Source organism: Sphaerodactylus townsendi, linkage group LG03 (assembly GCF_021028975.2).
Source record: "Sphaerodactylus townsendi isolate TG3544 linkage group LG03, MPM_Stown_v2.3, whole genome shotgun sequence".
Lineage (NCBI taxonomy): Eukaryota > Metazoa > Chordata > Lepidosauria > Squamata > Sphaerodactylidae > Sphaerodactylus > Sphaerodactylus townsendi.
The window spans coordinates 107,189,778-107,205,895 of NC_059427.1; the positions used below are offsets into that span (position 1 = coordinate 107,189,778).

The 16,118-nt window shown below is 40.6% G+C and overlaps 1 protein-coding gene across 5 annotated transcripts in view; it reads left to right on the forward strand.

The window, feature by feature from the left end:
• The window catches only part of GABRB2 (gamma-aminobutyric acid type A receptor subunit beta2), a 181,805-nt gene that overhangs the window by 122,946 nt on the left and 42,741 nt on the right, over positions 1 to 16,118 (forward strand). For all 5 annotated transcript variants that reach the window (XM_048491881.1, XM_048491884.1, XM_048491885.1 and 2 more), the window contains 3 exons: positions 1,948 to 2,085; positions 8,881 to 9,033; positions 10,157 to 10,401. In XM_048491881.1, coding sequence (XP_048347838.1) covers positions 1,948 to 2,085; positions 8,881 to 9,033; positions 10,157 to 10,401 — 536 coding nt within the window. The remainder of the gene's footprint in view (positions 1 to 1,947; positions 2,086 to 8,880; positions 9,034 to 10,156; positions 10,402 to 16,118) is intronic.

Genomic DNA, 16,118 nt, shown 5'->3' on the forward strand with positions numbered 1-16,118 from the left:
TGTTCGTGCCCTTAGAATGTTCGCTCAGATGGCCATATATGAGCAGTGAAAACAGAACATTGGCAATAACTCGAGTGGACGTAAAACACATACACACATTACCATGTAAGATGTCAGGTGGGGTTCCCCCCCTCACACACAGGTACCTTTCACTCAGAAGCAAGCCCCATTGCCAGCAACTGAGCTTACTCCCCGATAAAGGATCGTGCTTTAGTTCTTCCCATGAAAATCAGTGGGGTTTAACAGCACTTAATAGGCTTACGTACACTGCTTCCCCAAAACCAGGTCTTAGGTTTAATGCTAATAATTGAGCCCAGCAGTCCAAGTTAGCCTAGATGTGTGGGGGGGGCACTCTGTTTGCGCATGCCCACAGAGAGGGCTCTGAGTGCCACCTCTGGCATCCGTGCCATAGGTTCGCCACCACTGGTATAGTTATTGAGATATAATATGATAAAATCATTTTAATACTGCCAATGATTGAAACATTTAAAACTGTTGAATATTTTAGAGCTACTGTTAAATAATAGTAAAATGGAGAGTCTGGTTTTAGTTATTTCTGGTTTTGGCTTGTTTGTTTGTTTGTTTGTTTGTTTGTTTGTTTGTTTGTTTGTTTTTGCACATCCTAGTTTTCAAAAGCTGCTTCTTGTTCTGCCAAAACAATGTTATCTCTAATTTCTTTAGAGTACTTATTGAAGTACGTAGGGACTTGGCTCCATTTATCCACAAACAATTTGTGTAATTCCTTGATTTCTTGTATAACAATTAACATACTATATTGTCTGCATTAGGATTGAGTAGATTTCCCCTGTTCCATTTCATTATTACAAAATTTTGCTCTGCATTGCAATCTTCTCTTTCTTAATCGCACATTAACCAGGAGAATATCTAAAATTAACTCAGAAACTGAAGCAGACACCACATTTACTGCCCCTTCAGTTCCTTCCCATGCTACTGATCTACAAATGTTCATTGATACAAGTCTACCAAAAAAAAACCCCTTGATGTGAATATACACATGTTTGTATCAGAAATATTTATTTTGTGGTCTTTTGCTCTTGCATATGTGCATTCTTGCAGATTGGTAAAATGCCTAAAAATTATCTTGATTCAGTAATACATGCAATCACATCAAGACTGCTTTTCTTTTTAAATAAAATTTTATATTATAATTTAACATTAAAAATAATTTTCTTTATTATGAAACAGCATCAGGAAAGGAGCATTTGGATTCCTATTGTCAGAACTAAGCATAGTCAATATTGCAAGCACCATTATACCCTACTCCCGCGTTCTGTCATCCCACTGCTGCCACCAGTTCCCAAGGAGGGGAGGGCATCCCTCCAGCTCCATGGTCTGCTCGAAGAAAAAACCGCCCTCCCCCATCACTGTCAAAATAACCTACATTCCACACTACTGAGAGAGCTACAATAGCAGGTGGCTAACAGGCTGATAATGAGTCTGAGAAAAGGAAAAAGAGTGGGTGGCGGGGTCTGAAAAGAAAGCCTGAACAGAATCAAGGTCCCAGGTGGCAGGTGAAACATGGCAGGATCAAGCAGGGGCTGATCATGACAAGAACTTTTCTTTAGTCAAAATGTGCTCTATAGAAACCATTCCTTTACTTGTGCTGCTCTTGTGATCCATCATCAGTCAAACCGTGACTCAGTTGTGACTCCTGTCATGCCCAACAGTAGAAATACATAATAACGAAGTGGGCAAATTACTAACTAGATCCCCAGCATACTTTATAAAATTACTCATATTGATATGTAGATTTTATTTTAGATAAAAACTGTGGGTGTTGTACAGCAAACATAGTCAATACAATAAATTGGATTCATTTTTACTTTAGCAAAATATATATATGCTCCCAGTAAAATCCCTGAATTATTTTTGCAACATGTGTTACTGCAAGTGTACCATATCCTAATGCTTCTCTCCTTTTTTCAGATGGTTACACAACAGATGATATTGAATTTTACTGGCGTGGGGAAGATAATGCCGTTACAGGAGTGAGGAACATTGAACTGCCTCAGTTCTCCATTGTAGAGTACAAACTTATCTCCAAGAAAGTTGTTTTCTCAACAGGTTTGTGAAAGATTATATAAAGGGAAGGCTTCATTTTGTCTGTTGAAAAGTTGGCTGTAAATAATTTGGGATCTTATGGAATAAGGTGAACTACTTAAATAATCAGATGATCACAAATGGCAAATAAGATGAGTGGCAAGGGGCAGGAGATGCTATGACAATCATAGTGATTGAAACACAGAACAGGACAGGGCCTCAAGCTTCATGCTGTTCAACTCCCTGCACAGCGCAAGAAATTCACAACTATTTCCCCCAGCATTTCCTCAGTGACCCCCCGCTGTATACCCAGAGGAAGGGAAACCATCTCCCGGATCCCTGGCCAATCTGGCCTGGAATAAAATTTCTTCCTGGCTCCAAAGTGATAGTTGTCATTTCCCCAGACATGTAAGAAAGAGTCACAAGAGCTGAGCGATGACATCCCTTCTTGCCCTACCTCTCATGATCTGTCTAAGCTCACAGAATCACCATTGCTGTTAAATGGTCATCTGGCCTCTCTGCTTAAAAACCTCCAGAGAAAGAGAGTTCACCATCTCCTGAGGAAGTCGGTTCCACTACAGAACCACTCTAACTATCAGGAAGTTCTTCCTGATGTTTTACCGAAAAATAATTTGATCATTGGTCCTGGTCCAACCTTGTGGGGCTCTGTATGGCAGCCCTTCAAAAACTTGTAGAGGACTATCATATCACTTCTCAGTCATCTCTTCTCCTGGCTAAACGTACCCAGCTCCTTTAGTCTTTACTCCTAAGATTTGGTCTCTAGATCTTTAACCATTTTCATTGCTCTTCTCTGAGCACTTTCAGCTTCTCAGTGTCCTTTTTAAACTACAGTTCTGAAAACTGAACACAGTACTCCAAGTGAGGTCTAACCAGAGCAGAGTAACATACTATCACTTCGCATGATCTGGAAACTACTGTTGATGCCACCCTTTATATAGCTACTCCATCACACTGTTGACTCATGTTTAGTGTATGGTCTACTAACAACCCAATCCAGATCTCTCCACTGAGCAGGGACCACCGAGCAGGGATCACTGCAGCACCACCCCAGCACCTCCAAAGGGCTTCTCGGGGGCATGGAAAGCAAAAAAATAAAAAAGGAAAGGGCTGGCCAGCTTAAATCGCGTATAGGTGATAATGGACATAAGCCACAATATATCCAAGGCCAACTTTCTGTTGACATTCATTTTGTTAGTTTTAGCCCAGTTTTTCAGCCTTTCAAGATCATCCGATACCTTGACTCCCACTGTATTTGCTACCCCTCCCAAGTTTTGCTAGATGGAGCTCTGTTTCTCTTGCAAGAGAAGACTGAAAGATAATTTCACTTTCTTCCCCGCTTCCTTATTTTGTTCTTGCTCTGAATATAACCAAATAATCTTTTTGTGTGTTTAGCGTCTCTTGCTAGCCTAAGCTGAAACTGAGCTTTAGCTTAACACTCTCCCTACAAGCACTGATTAATTTGTTTGTATTCATCCTTGGTTATATGGCCCCTTTTTCCTTTTCCTAAAAGAGTGTTTTGAAATTCTCAGATCTCTAGAAGGAGAGCTGTCCCTTTGTCTTTATTCATTCATTTTGGAGTGTGTATGGGGAGCTATCACTTCTGTGTGCTTTGCATGAAGGATACCAGGGAATGAGAACAAAACTTGAAGGTACATAGCACATTTTTAATAAAAGTAACTGAAAGAAGAATGATAATAGAAGTGAAGAAATTACTCATATAGAAAAAGAGATACAGGAAGTTTGCTCTCTAATTTTCAGAACTGTACAAAAATGATTTAACAGAAGAAGGAAGACAGAAGTATATAAAAGAAATACCTACTGAGAAGTTCACATCTGAATACAGGGATATACTGAAAGTATTATGATTTAAGAAATTGTACAACCTATAAAGAAATTGAAAAGAATAAGCCTTTTTGAGAAAAAGAGATGAGGACTGGCAGTACCTAATATTCATTTATTTTATCAAGTAGCTGACCTGATTTGGATTGTAAATTGAATTAACAACTCAAATCAAAGAGTGAAAATTAGAAACAGGAATGTACTGGAAGAAGAGTTAGTCCTCCAATATTCCCATTAATGTTCCATACAGATGCATATTACGATAAGAATGTGGGGAAAGTGTCTATGGAGATATGATAAACTCTCAAGCAGAAATAAATATTGGCAAAAGGTGAAGGATGAAGGCAAGAAGTTCAGTGGGCTGCTATATTTTCAGCTATTTTCAAGATTTTAAAAGGATATTCACATAGCAAGAGGTGTAATAAGGGAGCTGACTGAATTTGAAAAGGCAATAATGCAGCAAAAAGAACGTGTATTTGGACAAATACATAAGCTATTGTTTCATTTTGACATGGAAACAAGTTCAAACAAGTATGGTCAGTTGGATGCAAAACTTTGAGGAAGAGCTATCTCTCCAACAACATCCAAAAGATGTAAAATTCACAGCCAGTCAAACATTAAGAAAAAAACTGACATAAGATGTTTTATTGGTGGTACATGACTCCAAAGAATATTGAAAAGGTGGACAGGAACTATAAGGGGAAACATGAATGTAAGGAGATGGATGACACTCTTTATCGTATGTGGTTGACTTGCAAAAAGACCAAAAAAAATGGAAAGAAATACATGCTGAAATCCAGAAAAATGTAAAATATTACGTTTACTATGGAAGTCAAGGGTATGCTGTTGAGCATTCTGCCAAAAGAAAAAATCCCCCAAACTTTTAAATACTTGTTTAGATATATGATAACAACAACCAAAGTTACATTTGCAACAAAATAGAATGTGGAAGGGTGTTCACACAGGGAGGACTGGGAAAGTAAATTAGCAGAATATGCAGCAATGGCAAAATTAACAAACTGTGAATAGAGGACCGGTCAAAGAAGGTGAAGACAAATAGAAAGCATACTACTTATATTATTCTTTTTTAAATGGGGAGAAAAGAAAGTTTTGTAGAATTATTAATATTGTATTGAAAATGTGTTAAGGGAGGGAACATATTTAGGTATCATGGATATATGATAAGCTATTTTCAATCATTTGGAAGTATTTTAGAAATGTATAATAGTAATCATTAGTGCAAGTTTTTTAATCTATTCTGTTTCATTATAATTTATCCTATAATAGTTCCAACATTATTATCGTATTTATGAAGTATTGTATAGGGTAACTTGTGATTTATAAGATGATAATCACCATTTAATAGTGATTATAATGTCAGTATTTATTGTTCCTTATATTGCCAAAGACTTTCACAGCCAAAATCAACTGAGTTTTCCAGGCTGTTGACCATGGTTTGATAGTTTTTGCTCCTAATGTTTTGCTCGCATCTATGGATGGCATCTTCAGAAGCATGTCGTGGTAAGATGCATTTGTCTCCATGGCGCAGTGTGGAGTGATTTTGTGGTGGAGTTTCACCACCCAATTGCATTATCCTTGTGGTGCCTGATGATGCCCGGTGGAACATGAATTAGCTCGCTTCCCTGTCTGCTACACAGATTTCCCGTTAGGCTTCAGTGACAATCAATCTGCAACAGGGTGATTAATTTCTGTGACTGATAATGAGAAAATAAGCTTTCAGACTGTTGATTGAGTCTGGCTGTGATTATTTCTTTCTTGTGTCACTAATTTGTTAGAGCAGCTGTCATTTGGGGGTTTTCCTTAGACAGAAAAGAACAGTGCCTTAGAAGTAGAATTGTCATGATTGTGTTGGAGGTCCCTCTTTTATACTCAGGGCAACCATGAAACTGGGAACAAAATGCCAGAACTACGGTCATCCTTGGGGTCATGTGTTGTTTTCCTGTGATGTTTGGGTTGGACGTATTCGGGGAAGGAAGGGGATATTGCCAAGGAGCAATTTGTCCTTTTCCACTGAGAGATTTGGAGGCTATAAGCACACAGGTGGGGAAAGATAATCTCTCTAGTAATGTACAGACAACAAATCAAGTTAAAAAAGGAACAGACAATATAGGTTTATGTCCCTTTAGCTGTTGGGAACCTTGAAGCACAACAGCAGACAGATTCCTAGAATTGGTCAATGTGCTCAGCACTGCTCTGGGATCCAGTCTCAGCTGATGCTTGAGAACAGAGTGGTTGCCAGGATCTAATATACTATTTTAGGATTACATGATTTTCACCTGTCAATATGTGTGCATGTTTATCCCATAACTGAACTTGAAGGGGAATAATACATTCCAAGGACGAATGATGTGGGGAGGAGTGGCAGGCGTCCATTACAGATATTCCCTACATTCCAATAGCTGGTGCATCAGCTTCACTTACAAACAACCCACTAGCAAAGTATAAAAACAATTATTAGGGAAGAAAATCTTGTTTTTTGAAAGAAAACGTCGTCAGCACCAGTAACCTCTTGAGGTTTGGCTCACAGGGCATTTTGTGTACAAATGGAGAAACAGTAGTTCATGACTAACTCCTCACATTACAGTGGTCTTCTGCAAAGTGGCACTACAGTGGCCCAGAAATAACCTGTTTCTGGAGGCCCAAGTTAGCAATCTGCTTCTATTCCTTCTCCTATTATGCTTTTTGAAGCAAAAATAGTTATCCAACTTCTTTATAGTGTTCCTCAGAGGCGTAGCAGGGAAAATGGCTCCAAGGCACTCCCCATGCCCCACTTACCTAAGGCAACAGTGGTCCTGGGCAGCCTGGTGGGGCAGGGCTGAGGGGTGCCCAGCTACAGCCTCTGACAGACCTGGCAGGGCCGAGGGGTGCCCTGCGGCAGCCCCACTATGCTCCTTCAGCCTCCGCCTATTGAAGAAACGGCCTGATGGAGCCAGGCTCTGCTGAAAGGGGGGGTGATTTTCCACCACCCCCACATGACCGAATGGGGGCCCACCCAGTGCATTTGTCTACACCCATTCCATGGTAGCTACACCACTGGTGTACCTTTGTGGACTGCTTTAGTAGGTTAACATCTTGATGCTATTGTGTGTAGGTTTTTAAGTTACTGGAGGCTCCATATTGCATGGCAGGGATTGTTACAAGATCTGAGTTGGGGATTTGTTTCTTGGGGGCAAAAGCACGGGCTTTGATTTTTCAATATCAATTAAAATTTCTCTTTGCTTTTCTTGAGGGCAGCCTCCTAAGTTTGCTTATCCAAGGACTCATGTTAATCCTTGGTTTAGATATGTAGATTTTAAACTTCACAGGTTGGGATTGCAAAATACCTTTTTTCATCTGTCTTTTTTTGTAACTTGCTTTAAAAAAATTGTTCTTGTTCCAGTGGGCCCTAAACAGTTCTGCTCTCCATGCCCACATGTGTATTTGCCTGCTTTTGGGGGGTTTACATAATTAAATTCTTGTCCATGAATTGATTTTTTTTAACTATCCCAGTTTTTAGAAGAGTCTACTTTTTGGCCAGGATATAGACATTCATGTAGCTAATAAGCTACAATTGCTGCTGGGTGATTGTGATCCAGCTATCACAGTTCTAACCGTTTTTGGCTCTGACCCCCAGCCTGGTGGAACGTTATGTCATGTGAGACTCAGGTCCTGCAATTTCACAGGGCCTGTAAAACAGAGCTGTTCTACCAAGCTTACGGTTGAGGACAGGAACAGTATTTCACCTATTGGCCTCCCCTCATCCTCCCTTCTCTTTTCCTTCCCTCCTTTCTGGCATGAATGGTGGTTTTTAAGGGCTATGATTTTAATATAACTGTTATCCCTTAGGCCCTTTCCGCACAGCAGAAAGGGTGCCCCTGCACCGGCAGGAATTCTGCCGGTGGAGGGGTGGGGGCTGTTCACACAGGAACATGCGAGCAGCCCCCGCAGAGGCCGGCGTGGGGGAGGCAGGTCCGCATGGAGCCGCCTCTTCCCCATCCCTCTCCCACTCACCTCGTCGCCTTCGTCGCCCTGCTGGGGTCGGAGGACAGTGAGGGAGGGTCTTAGGAGGCCAGCAGGGCGACGAAGGCTACGAGGTGAGTGGGAGATGGACAGGGGAAACAGCGTGTTCCCGGCGGTGCCGTTCGCACCGCGCTGCCGGGAATGCGCTGTTTTCCAAAAACCTCCCTCCAGGAGGCCTGACGCCGCCCTGGGGGTGGAGGAGGGGAGCCAGGTCGGCGCTGCTGTGTTTTAGCAACGCCTCCTGTGCGAACAGCTCCCTGGGGACGGCGTTTTTGCCGTCCCCAGGGCGCCGTAAATGGCCCGTGCGGAAAGGGCCTTAGTGGAGTTTATGGGTTTATACAGTGGATTTTATTGCTTTTATTTCTATTAATGATGTTGTACGCCACCCTGAACCTGCATGGGGATATTAAACGAATGAAATAAATAAATACATATAAGAGACACTTGGTGAATTTAAAGAACTTATATTTGATCAAATATAAAATGAAACAATTAATTAAAAGGAAAGTAATTTGCTGTCCTCAGGGTACATTATCAAGGAAGGCACACTAAAGAAACAGAATCCCACCAGCTCAACATACTGCTTGCTCTTTATGACAAGGTTCAGAATTAATAGGAATCTCTTCTGTGATTAGTATTATGTAGGCATCATGTGAACTAATTTTCAGTCTTGACATTCTGGGTATTTTCAGAGTTACTATAACAACAGGTCATAAACTGGATGGTATTTTGAAACTACTGGGCAGCTTAGTTATATGCATGTATTGGTACTATCAACATGACAGTTCTCCTGTGACAATTTTGGGCAGATTTGAGAAATGGCCTTACTTGTTGTTTAATGGGGGGTTACTGTGCCACCATAAAAGTCAGTGGATTGTAAATTTATATTTTTGTCAGGTTTTGGAATTTTTAATTTTTAAATATTCCTCTTTGTTGTAGGTTCCTACCCAAGACTGTCGCTCAGCTTTAAACTTAAGAGAAACATTGGGTACTTCATTCTGCAGACTTACATGCCTTCCATTCTGATCACAATCCTCTCTTGGGTTTCATTCTGGATTAACTATGATGCTTCTGCTGCAAGAGTGGCTTTAGGTAGATGTTTTTACTTAGCTTATTTCCTCTCAGGATTATGTACTGGGTAAATGTTCTAATACACCAGTTTAAATACAGCATTTGCAGTTAAATAAATTTAGCCCAAATTTCTTAAATGAATTAAATGTTTTCAGCAACAAGTGAGGTTATGTGCTGGCTTTCAGCTTTGTTGCAGACTCATTAAGTTGTGTTTAAAATTCAGCATTCGAATCATTACAATTCAGCTAACATTTTGAGCAGTTTCATCTGTGAATTAGCTAGCTGTATAATCACTGTAGCTGAAATTAGTTCTGGGAACAGAGTTCCAAACACAAGCCCAAGGTGTTAGGCTATATTTTCAGGTGTAAACTAAATAATTTTTTAATAAGACTCTAGCCATGCAGCAAGCAAAATAATTTAGTATCTGTTCTGTCATTTCAAATAGACCTGTTCTGTCATTTCAAATAGTGGAAGCAAAATAATTTAGTATCTTTAATCTTAAGAACTCACTACTCGCCAGTGTGACTTGTTTACAAAATAAAGGTTCAAATATTGTTTTCTCTATAACAGCTACACAGACTACTAATTCCAGAGTCTTCAACCACACAGTCTTGTTCACTGTCTTAAATCTGTTCAATTGGATACAAAGATACTTAACAAATAAATCTACTTTCCTTGATATCAGTGACTTGAATTTGAAGTTCAGCAATCAGGATATCCAATTCTGTTGACCCAGTCAGACCCTGGCTCCTAGTATCATTATTAGCCCAGATTTCAGAGGTTTATGTGAGATATCCCTTCTCCTTTCTATACCTCAAGAGGCCTCTAAGGTCTAAGAAGATGTTTCTGAGTTCTGATATGTATATACTGAGTCTAAAACTATGTATGCTTCCCCTTTCAGATACAATGTCAATTGGAAAGATCATATAGTCAGTTCTCATATGCATGTTAAATATAACATTTGAACAAGGTTATAGTTAGTAGCATGTTACATTTTCTCGACATTGCTGTAACAAAACAGCAACTTAATGAATAATATTGTTGCATCAGGATTGGTGCCAGCCTTTAAACATTATGGCAAATGTTTCTGACTTTTAAAAAGAATGTGTGTTAAATGAGAGTTTATGTTGTTGGCTTTTTCCAGGGATCACAACGGTTCTCACAATGACAACCATCAACACACATCTCCGAGAGACACTGCCCAAAATTCCTTACGTGAAAGCTATTGACATGTATCTAATGGGATGCTTTGTCTTCGTATTCATGGCCCTGCTGGAGTATGCCTTGGTCAACTACATATTCTTTGGCAGGGGACCACAACGTCAGAAGAAAGCAGCAGAAAAAGCTGCCAGTGCAAATAATGAGAAGTTACGAATGGATGTCAATAAGGTAAATGGCAATGGGGTGTATTACAGTTGCATTGTTAGAGCTTTAGCATGCAACTCCTGTCAGCAATACTGTGCCTTGGCTTGAAACATAGAGTCTTTCCAGATGACTTTTTAAGAATCCGGTTTTTTTCTTAGCACTATTCTTGATCTAACCCCAGATTAACCATAGGCTTACTGCAGAAGGAATAGTCTTGCTGGAAAAGAGCGGATAGTTGTGCAAGTTTAAGTGATAGGCATTTCTTCAAGGAGGTCGAAAGAGAAGATGTTAAAGTATATTTTAAAAGCAAGACAAGTAGGAACTTTGGGGCAGGGATTGATTTTCCTGGTACACATTTTTTCTTGTTTTTGGCCTTTTAATTGCTTTCCCCAAATGATGATAAAATAAACGAACTGGCCAAAAATAGGACAAGGGTGACATATTCTAGAGAATCCCTTGATCCTTTTGCATTTAGGTGCTTTGGTGTATTTTCAGTCGCAAACAAGTGCACTAGCTGATAGAAGAACTGCCTTTTCCTGGTGGCATGATATTATAGTGCTAATATGCACTTGGACTGGAAGTGTGCCAACGAGGGAAGGTGCCTCTATCTTAGTAACAATTGTACACTTATTGCACCAAAAAGAATCATCTGGAAAGGCCTTTTGATGCCTCAGCCATCCTCCATCCTTTAGCTGGGATCATCATCTCCTTACTGAAGCTTTATTTTCCTTTCATATGTTTAATGGGTCTTTAAACTGTTCCCTAAGGGAACAATCCAAAATGATGGCTAAAATATGAAGAGCTGGAGAGCTGTATGAAACTATATGACAGAACCAAGATGGCCTAATCTGTATCTCTCTTGTAAAGATGCCAGGGAAACTGAATGAAAATCCACTTCTGTTCCACTGAAATACAGAACGAACCTTTCTAATATACACTTTTGTAAAATTATGTGTAAGTAGAACATGGAAGAGTTTCTACAATATACATTTGAGGAAATTCAAATTTCATGGCAGTGTTTTTCCGAAAGCAAGACCTCAATAGAAATTAAGGAATTGTGATTCAAAACTAAAATTGGTTCATACAGCTCTGGGCTAGAGTTTTTAAATTCCCCACCCTTGCTACATCCAGCTTATTATACCAATGGTACATAATAACTTTAAGCAACTCCAAGTTTCAAATAAAACAAACCATGTAGAGACAGGGTAGGCAGTTGGCACTGAGTCCCTTAGTGCAGTTTCTTGTTACACACTGGTTCAAGTTTCAGGCCTACAATAGAAAAGTTTAAGTTGAAAATAACTGTGCTGTGGGAAGAGGCAATTTCTATCCTGATTCCCATCTAGTCTCCAAGGCCAAGAACAGTGAAGCTACTTTCCATCCAGTTAGCAGAGATGAAATTGTGAGCTTTGACACCTGTGAGAACTCGGTGGGCTTAGCTGAACATAAACCCCCAGTCTCATCCCTGTCCCAGATCCCATATTAGTGACAGGGTTATGTAGTTAATTTGTATCAACAGCCACAGATCTGATTGGTCAAATGAGCCCAGGCCAACTCAGGCCCTTGGCCATGAAGTTTAACATTTTCAGTCTAGTTTTTGCTCTTGGCTCCTTGATCCAACCTTGGACCTTTTGATTTCATACATGTTTTATGGATCAGACATGCTATCTGTCCATGTCAACTCTTAGAAAGAGCGCACTTTTGAATGTTGGAGGATTTCAGATGGAAGAGACATCTGGTAATTTGCACTAATTTTATCACTGTGTAGTTAGTCCTTCAGATTTATCCTTCGTTATTTTAACCCTCGCTGTTCACTATCCTTTTAAGAAATATTCTTACATAATTTTAATAAATCACTTTAATTATATCTTGTGGTTTTTGTCTTCAGGTGGCTTCAGTCTAATTCCCGCACCTAGGCCTATGTGGCCACACCTAACCAAGTTAATTGTTTTGTGAAACTCTCACTGCATGTGGTCTACCTTGCAGAGGAGACTTTATTTAATCCCAAGAAGGCTGCAAGCTTGCTTCTTGGCTTTTGGTTGTTTAGGTAGTTAAAAGGGGCTGGTGGACTCATTCCCTAGGGTTTTGTAATTTTGGGTGTTGTTGGCTAATCCTGAGAATACCTTGGACTTGGTTCTTGACATGGCAGTGTTGGGATAAGAGTGGAATCCTTGAAGTTTAAAGCTCCTGTTTTAGTCTGTGCATGAGTATTGAAGAGGTTGTGAGAGGTTTTTATTTTTATTAGCCGAGTCAGGTTGTTCACTAGGGCAGAGAAGTGCATAGTAGGTGTCCCACTGGATAAAGAGGGTGTGAGCCTCCACGCTATGGATGTTATCAATTTTGATGAAGATCCCTTTTGCTTTGTCACCTGGGGAATCAACCCACAGTGACTGTCCAGGCTACAATGAAAAAGTTTAAGCCTGTGGAAAGAAACCCTTCCACATGGGTTTTCAGAAAAAGAGGAGCCTGTGGTTCATTTCAGACATTCTGCTAGATTGCAAGATTCAGAAATACTGGCTAGTGGACAGGAGCCTTTTGTCCCTTACTGCCTACCAACAGAAGATTTGGGAGAACCTTACTGCCATTTTAACATGACTTATGGGTGCTTGCCAAGGATATGTCGGCCACATGAACCTGCTTTGTGGGAGCCAGACAGAGAAAGATTCCAGGTGGAGTAGATCACCGCTTGCTGCTCACAGTCCAGATCACAGTTTGAGAGGAATTCACTTGGGTCCAACATCGCAGAGCAATAGAAGAATCTCCCTGAATGTACTTGTCTACTTTTAAGGAGGACCAAAATGTGATGGCATTTTTTTTGCTCTTTGAATTAACATGTGGGGACATGTCCAGTGGAAGTCCAGGTAACAGGGACTTTGACTAATTTTATGGGTAATTTGCACCTGGGTGATATGAATAACTATGAGCACTTTAAGACTTTGGACCGACAGTATTATGCATTGTCAGCTGAGACTTGTGCCTTTTGGAAAATGGATAAAACTGCTTGGCAAGGTAACTTGCATGTGCTTGTAGCAAATATGTCCCAGTCTACACCATAGATGTAACTTCAGAAGGAGTCCATTCCTTCTAGGATCTAAGAGAGTTGATCCTAATGGCACAGTTTTTTAGACTTTTGCCAGAGGGATTATCTGCCCTTGTGTAGGATTAGAATCCAGCTCACCCTGGGTCTACAGATGCCAGCAAAACGGTCAAGCTAGGTGGGAGTTCTGAGAGTATGCTTTTGGAAACTATTTGCCTAATGGCAGAGATTTGCCCAAGACTAGCCTCCAAAAGTTGATTGAGGACAATTACACACAATTGAGGACAATTACACACACATTGAGAACAATTACACAGTCACACGATTGAGGTGAATGTCCATCGAAGCAAGATTTCTTGTATGGACGTATTTCCTCAAGCCCCACTTTCACTTTCTATTCTCTCCATGGCAAGCGAGACCACCTCTAGCACAATATTAATTTTCTTTGCCACCAGAGCAGGACAGATTTGCCAGTGAGCACAGTTTTGCCCCAGACATCTTCCCTCTGCCCACAGCCAGCCTGCCTAGCCTCACTTCTGCCACTCCCTCATGCTGCTTTCCACACCTTCTCACTCACCCCATCCTTGTTGCTGACTCCGTCCTGCTTCTTGTCCTGCTGGATCATTTTTATTACCCATTACCTCCCCACTCCTGTATATCTGTAGATCTTTTTAAAGATTTAATTTCTCATATTGATATATCAGTGTAAAAATAATAACACTAGTTCGTTCTTCCAAACACCCAATTTGCCCATGCGTTGTCCTCCATTGTTCCTATTCCTTTTCATTGATCAACAGACTGGGACATCTCCAGCCCTCCTAGTTTCACACACAAGCAGTCAGTGATTCGAGACCACAGCAGGTTGGCACTTACAGCACATCAGGAGAGGGATGACTGCAGAGCTTTGCAAAAGGCAGCTGAGGTTGTCCTTTTGCAGTTTACCCACCACCATTACTTCCCGATTACTTCCCAACCTAGAAGACAATCAACGTGTGCAGAAGTGTGCAGAAACCGTATTCAAGACTTTTATGTAATAGTTTGCTTTTTTATATTGCTATTTCAATATCTCTATATGATAATCTAAAAATTAATTTATATTAAAAATTAAAGCACTCGTGCGCAATGGAGAATCCTTGAAAACAAGTGGAGATTGTCCTCCCCTGGACACAAGCAAAAAGCCAACCGATGGGCAATGCCTGCCCCACTGTAAACAGAACAGTGGGTAATAATGCCGAACAAAGACTCTGCGGCAAATTCTCTTTGGGGTCACGGGAATCTTGCCATGCATTATCAGGCACAGTTTCTTGATAAGCCAGGAAACATCAAGCTGGACTACCCGCTCTTGAAGGAGAAGGAGAAAAGGGTGACTAGCACTCCTGCAAATACAGTGCCTGAAGGGAGGATTATCCAGGCAGTTGAGACTGCTGCAAATTGGGAAGAAGATTCCACGTTAGACCGAGAGAGGCTCATTGTCTGACACTGAAAGCAGAGATAACAGCTCTTCAGCGTAGAGAAGGAAGAAGACAGCTGGATCTGCTCAACAACTGAACTGGTCTCAGATTGAGTTTAGTCAGGAAATTTGTATGAATCATATTACTTTTGCAGGATGTTTTGCCCCTGGGAATGATGGGGCTTTGGCCCATCAATGACTAAGATTTCTTGAACAGCCAGTCTGACTTAACAGCTGTTCTTTTTGGAATACAGAAAGAGTTAAAATCCCTTCTAACTGTGAGGTTTGCCTATCAGATTCCTCAAACAAGGGAGTGAGCATGCAAGCCGAAGGTTACTCTGATCCTCCTGAGCTACCTAGAGACTATGTTGTCTCTAACATCAGAACTGAAGCTGATGGTGGGAAGAATTTGGATGTCTGCGAGGATGCAAATGAGGAGCTTGCAACCTTTAAGCTATTGGAAGATTTACTTGCTTTGGAGAAACTAGCTTTGTCTGAGAACTGCCCAGAAAAGTGTTAAGTTGCTGCGACTGATTTAATTGCCAAGCTGAATCTAAACAATCTGTGAAGAAAAAGTTGCTCCTGTGAAGAAAAAGTTTTCTTTTAGAGATAAAGCATTACTCTTGATGGTCGGTTGTGCTGACAAGTCTAGGAGAAATTATTAAACAACTGTCTTGCCCGGAAGAGCACCCTAAACCAAAAAGCTACCATGTGAACTCTTTGAAAGAGTATTTCGCACACTTGTTTTCTGTGAAATTTGATTCTGACCCCCCCCCCCCCAATCCCTTTTTGTCTCAGTGTCAACAAGAAGGAGGGGTTGAAGATGTGGTTTTAAATCCTGCACTCCGCGGAAGTCAAGCTACTCAGTTGTATGGTGTGTTGGAGAACTTTAGAAAGGTGTTTCAAGTCAACCTGGCAGAACACAACTTACCACCCCACAGCATTAACGCCAGAGATGCTGCCCCTATTGTAAATTCTCCTTACCTGGGTAGTAGACAGTGTGGTAAAGAAATTGCTACAGAGACATCTCTGTGAAGTCATCCAATGTTCTTAGTTCCTAAGGAGGATGGAGGAATTTATTTTTGTGAAGACTATAAACATTTGGATACTGTGACTGTCCTGATCAGTTTTCTTTGTCACAAATGGATTGTTCCTACCTTAATGAAAGTGTTAGTTTTAGTGACACTTGGAAAAATCACCTGATGTGCATGCAAAAAGATTCATGTTACTGAACCCACTATTAAAGTGCAGAAGGAT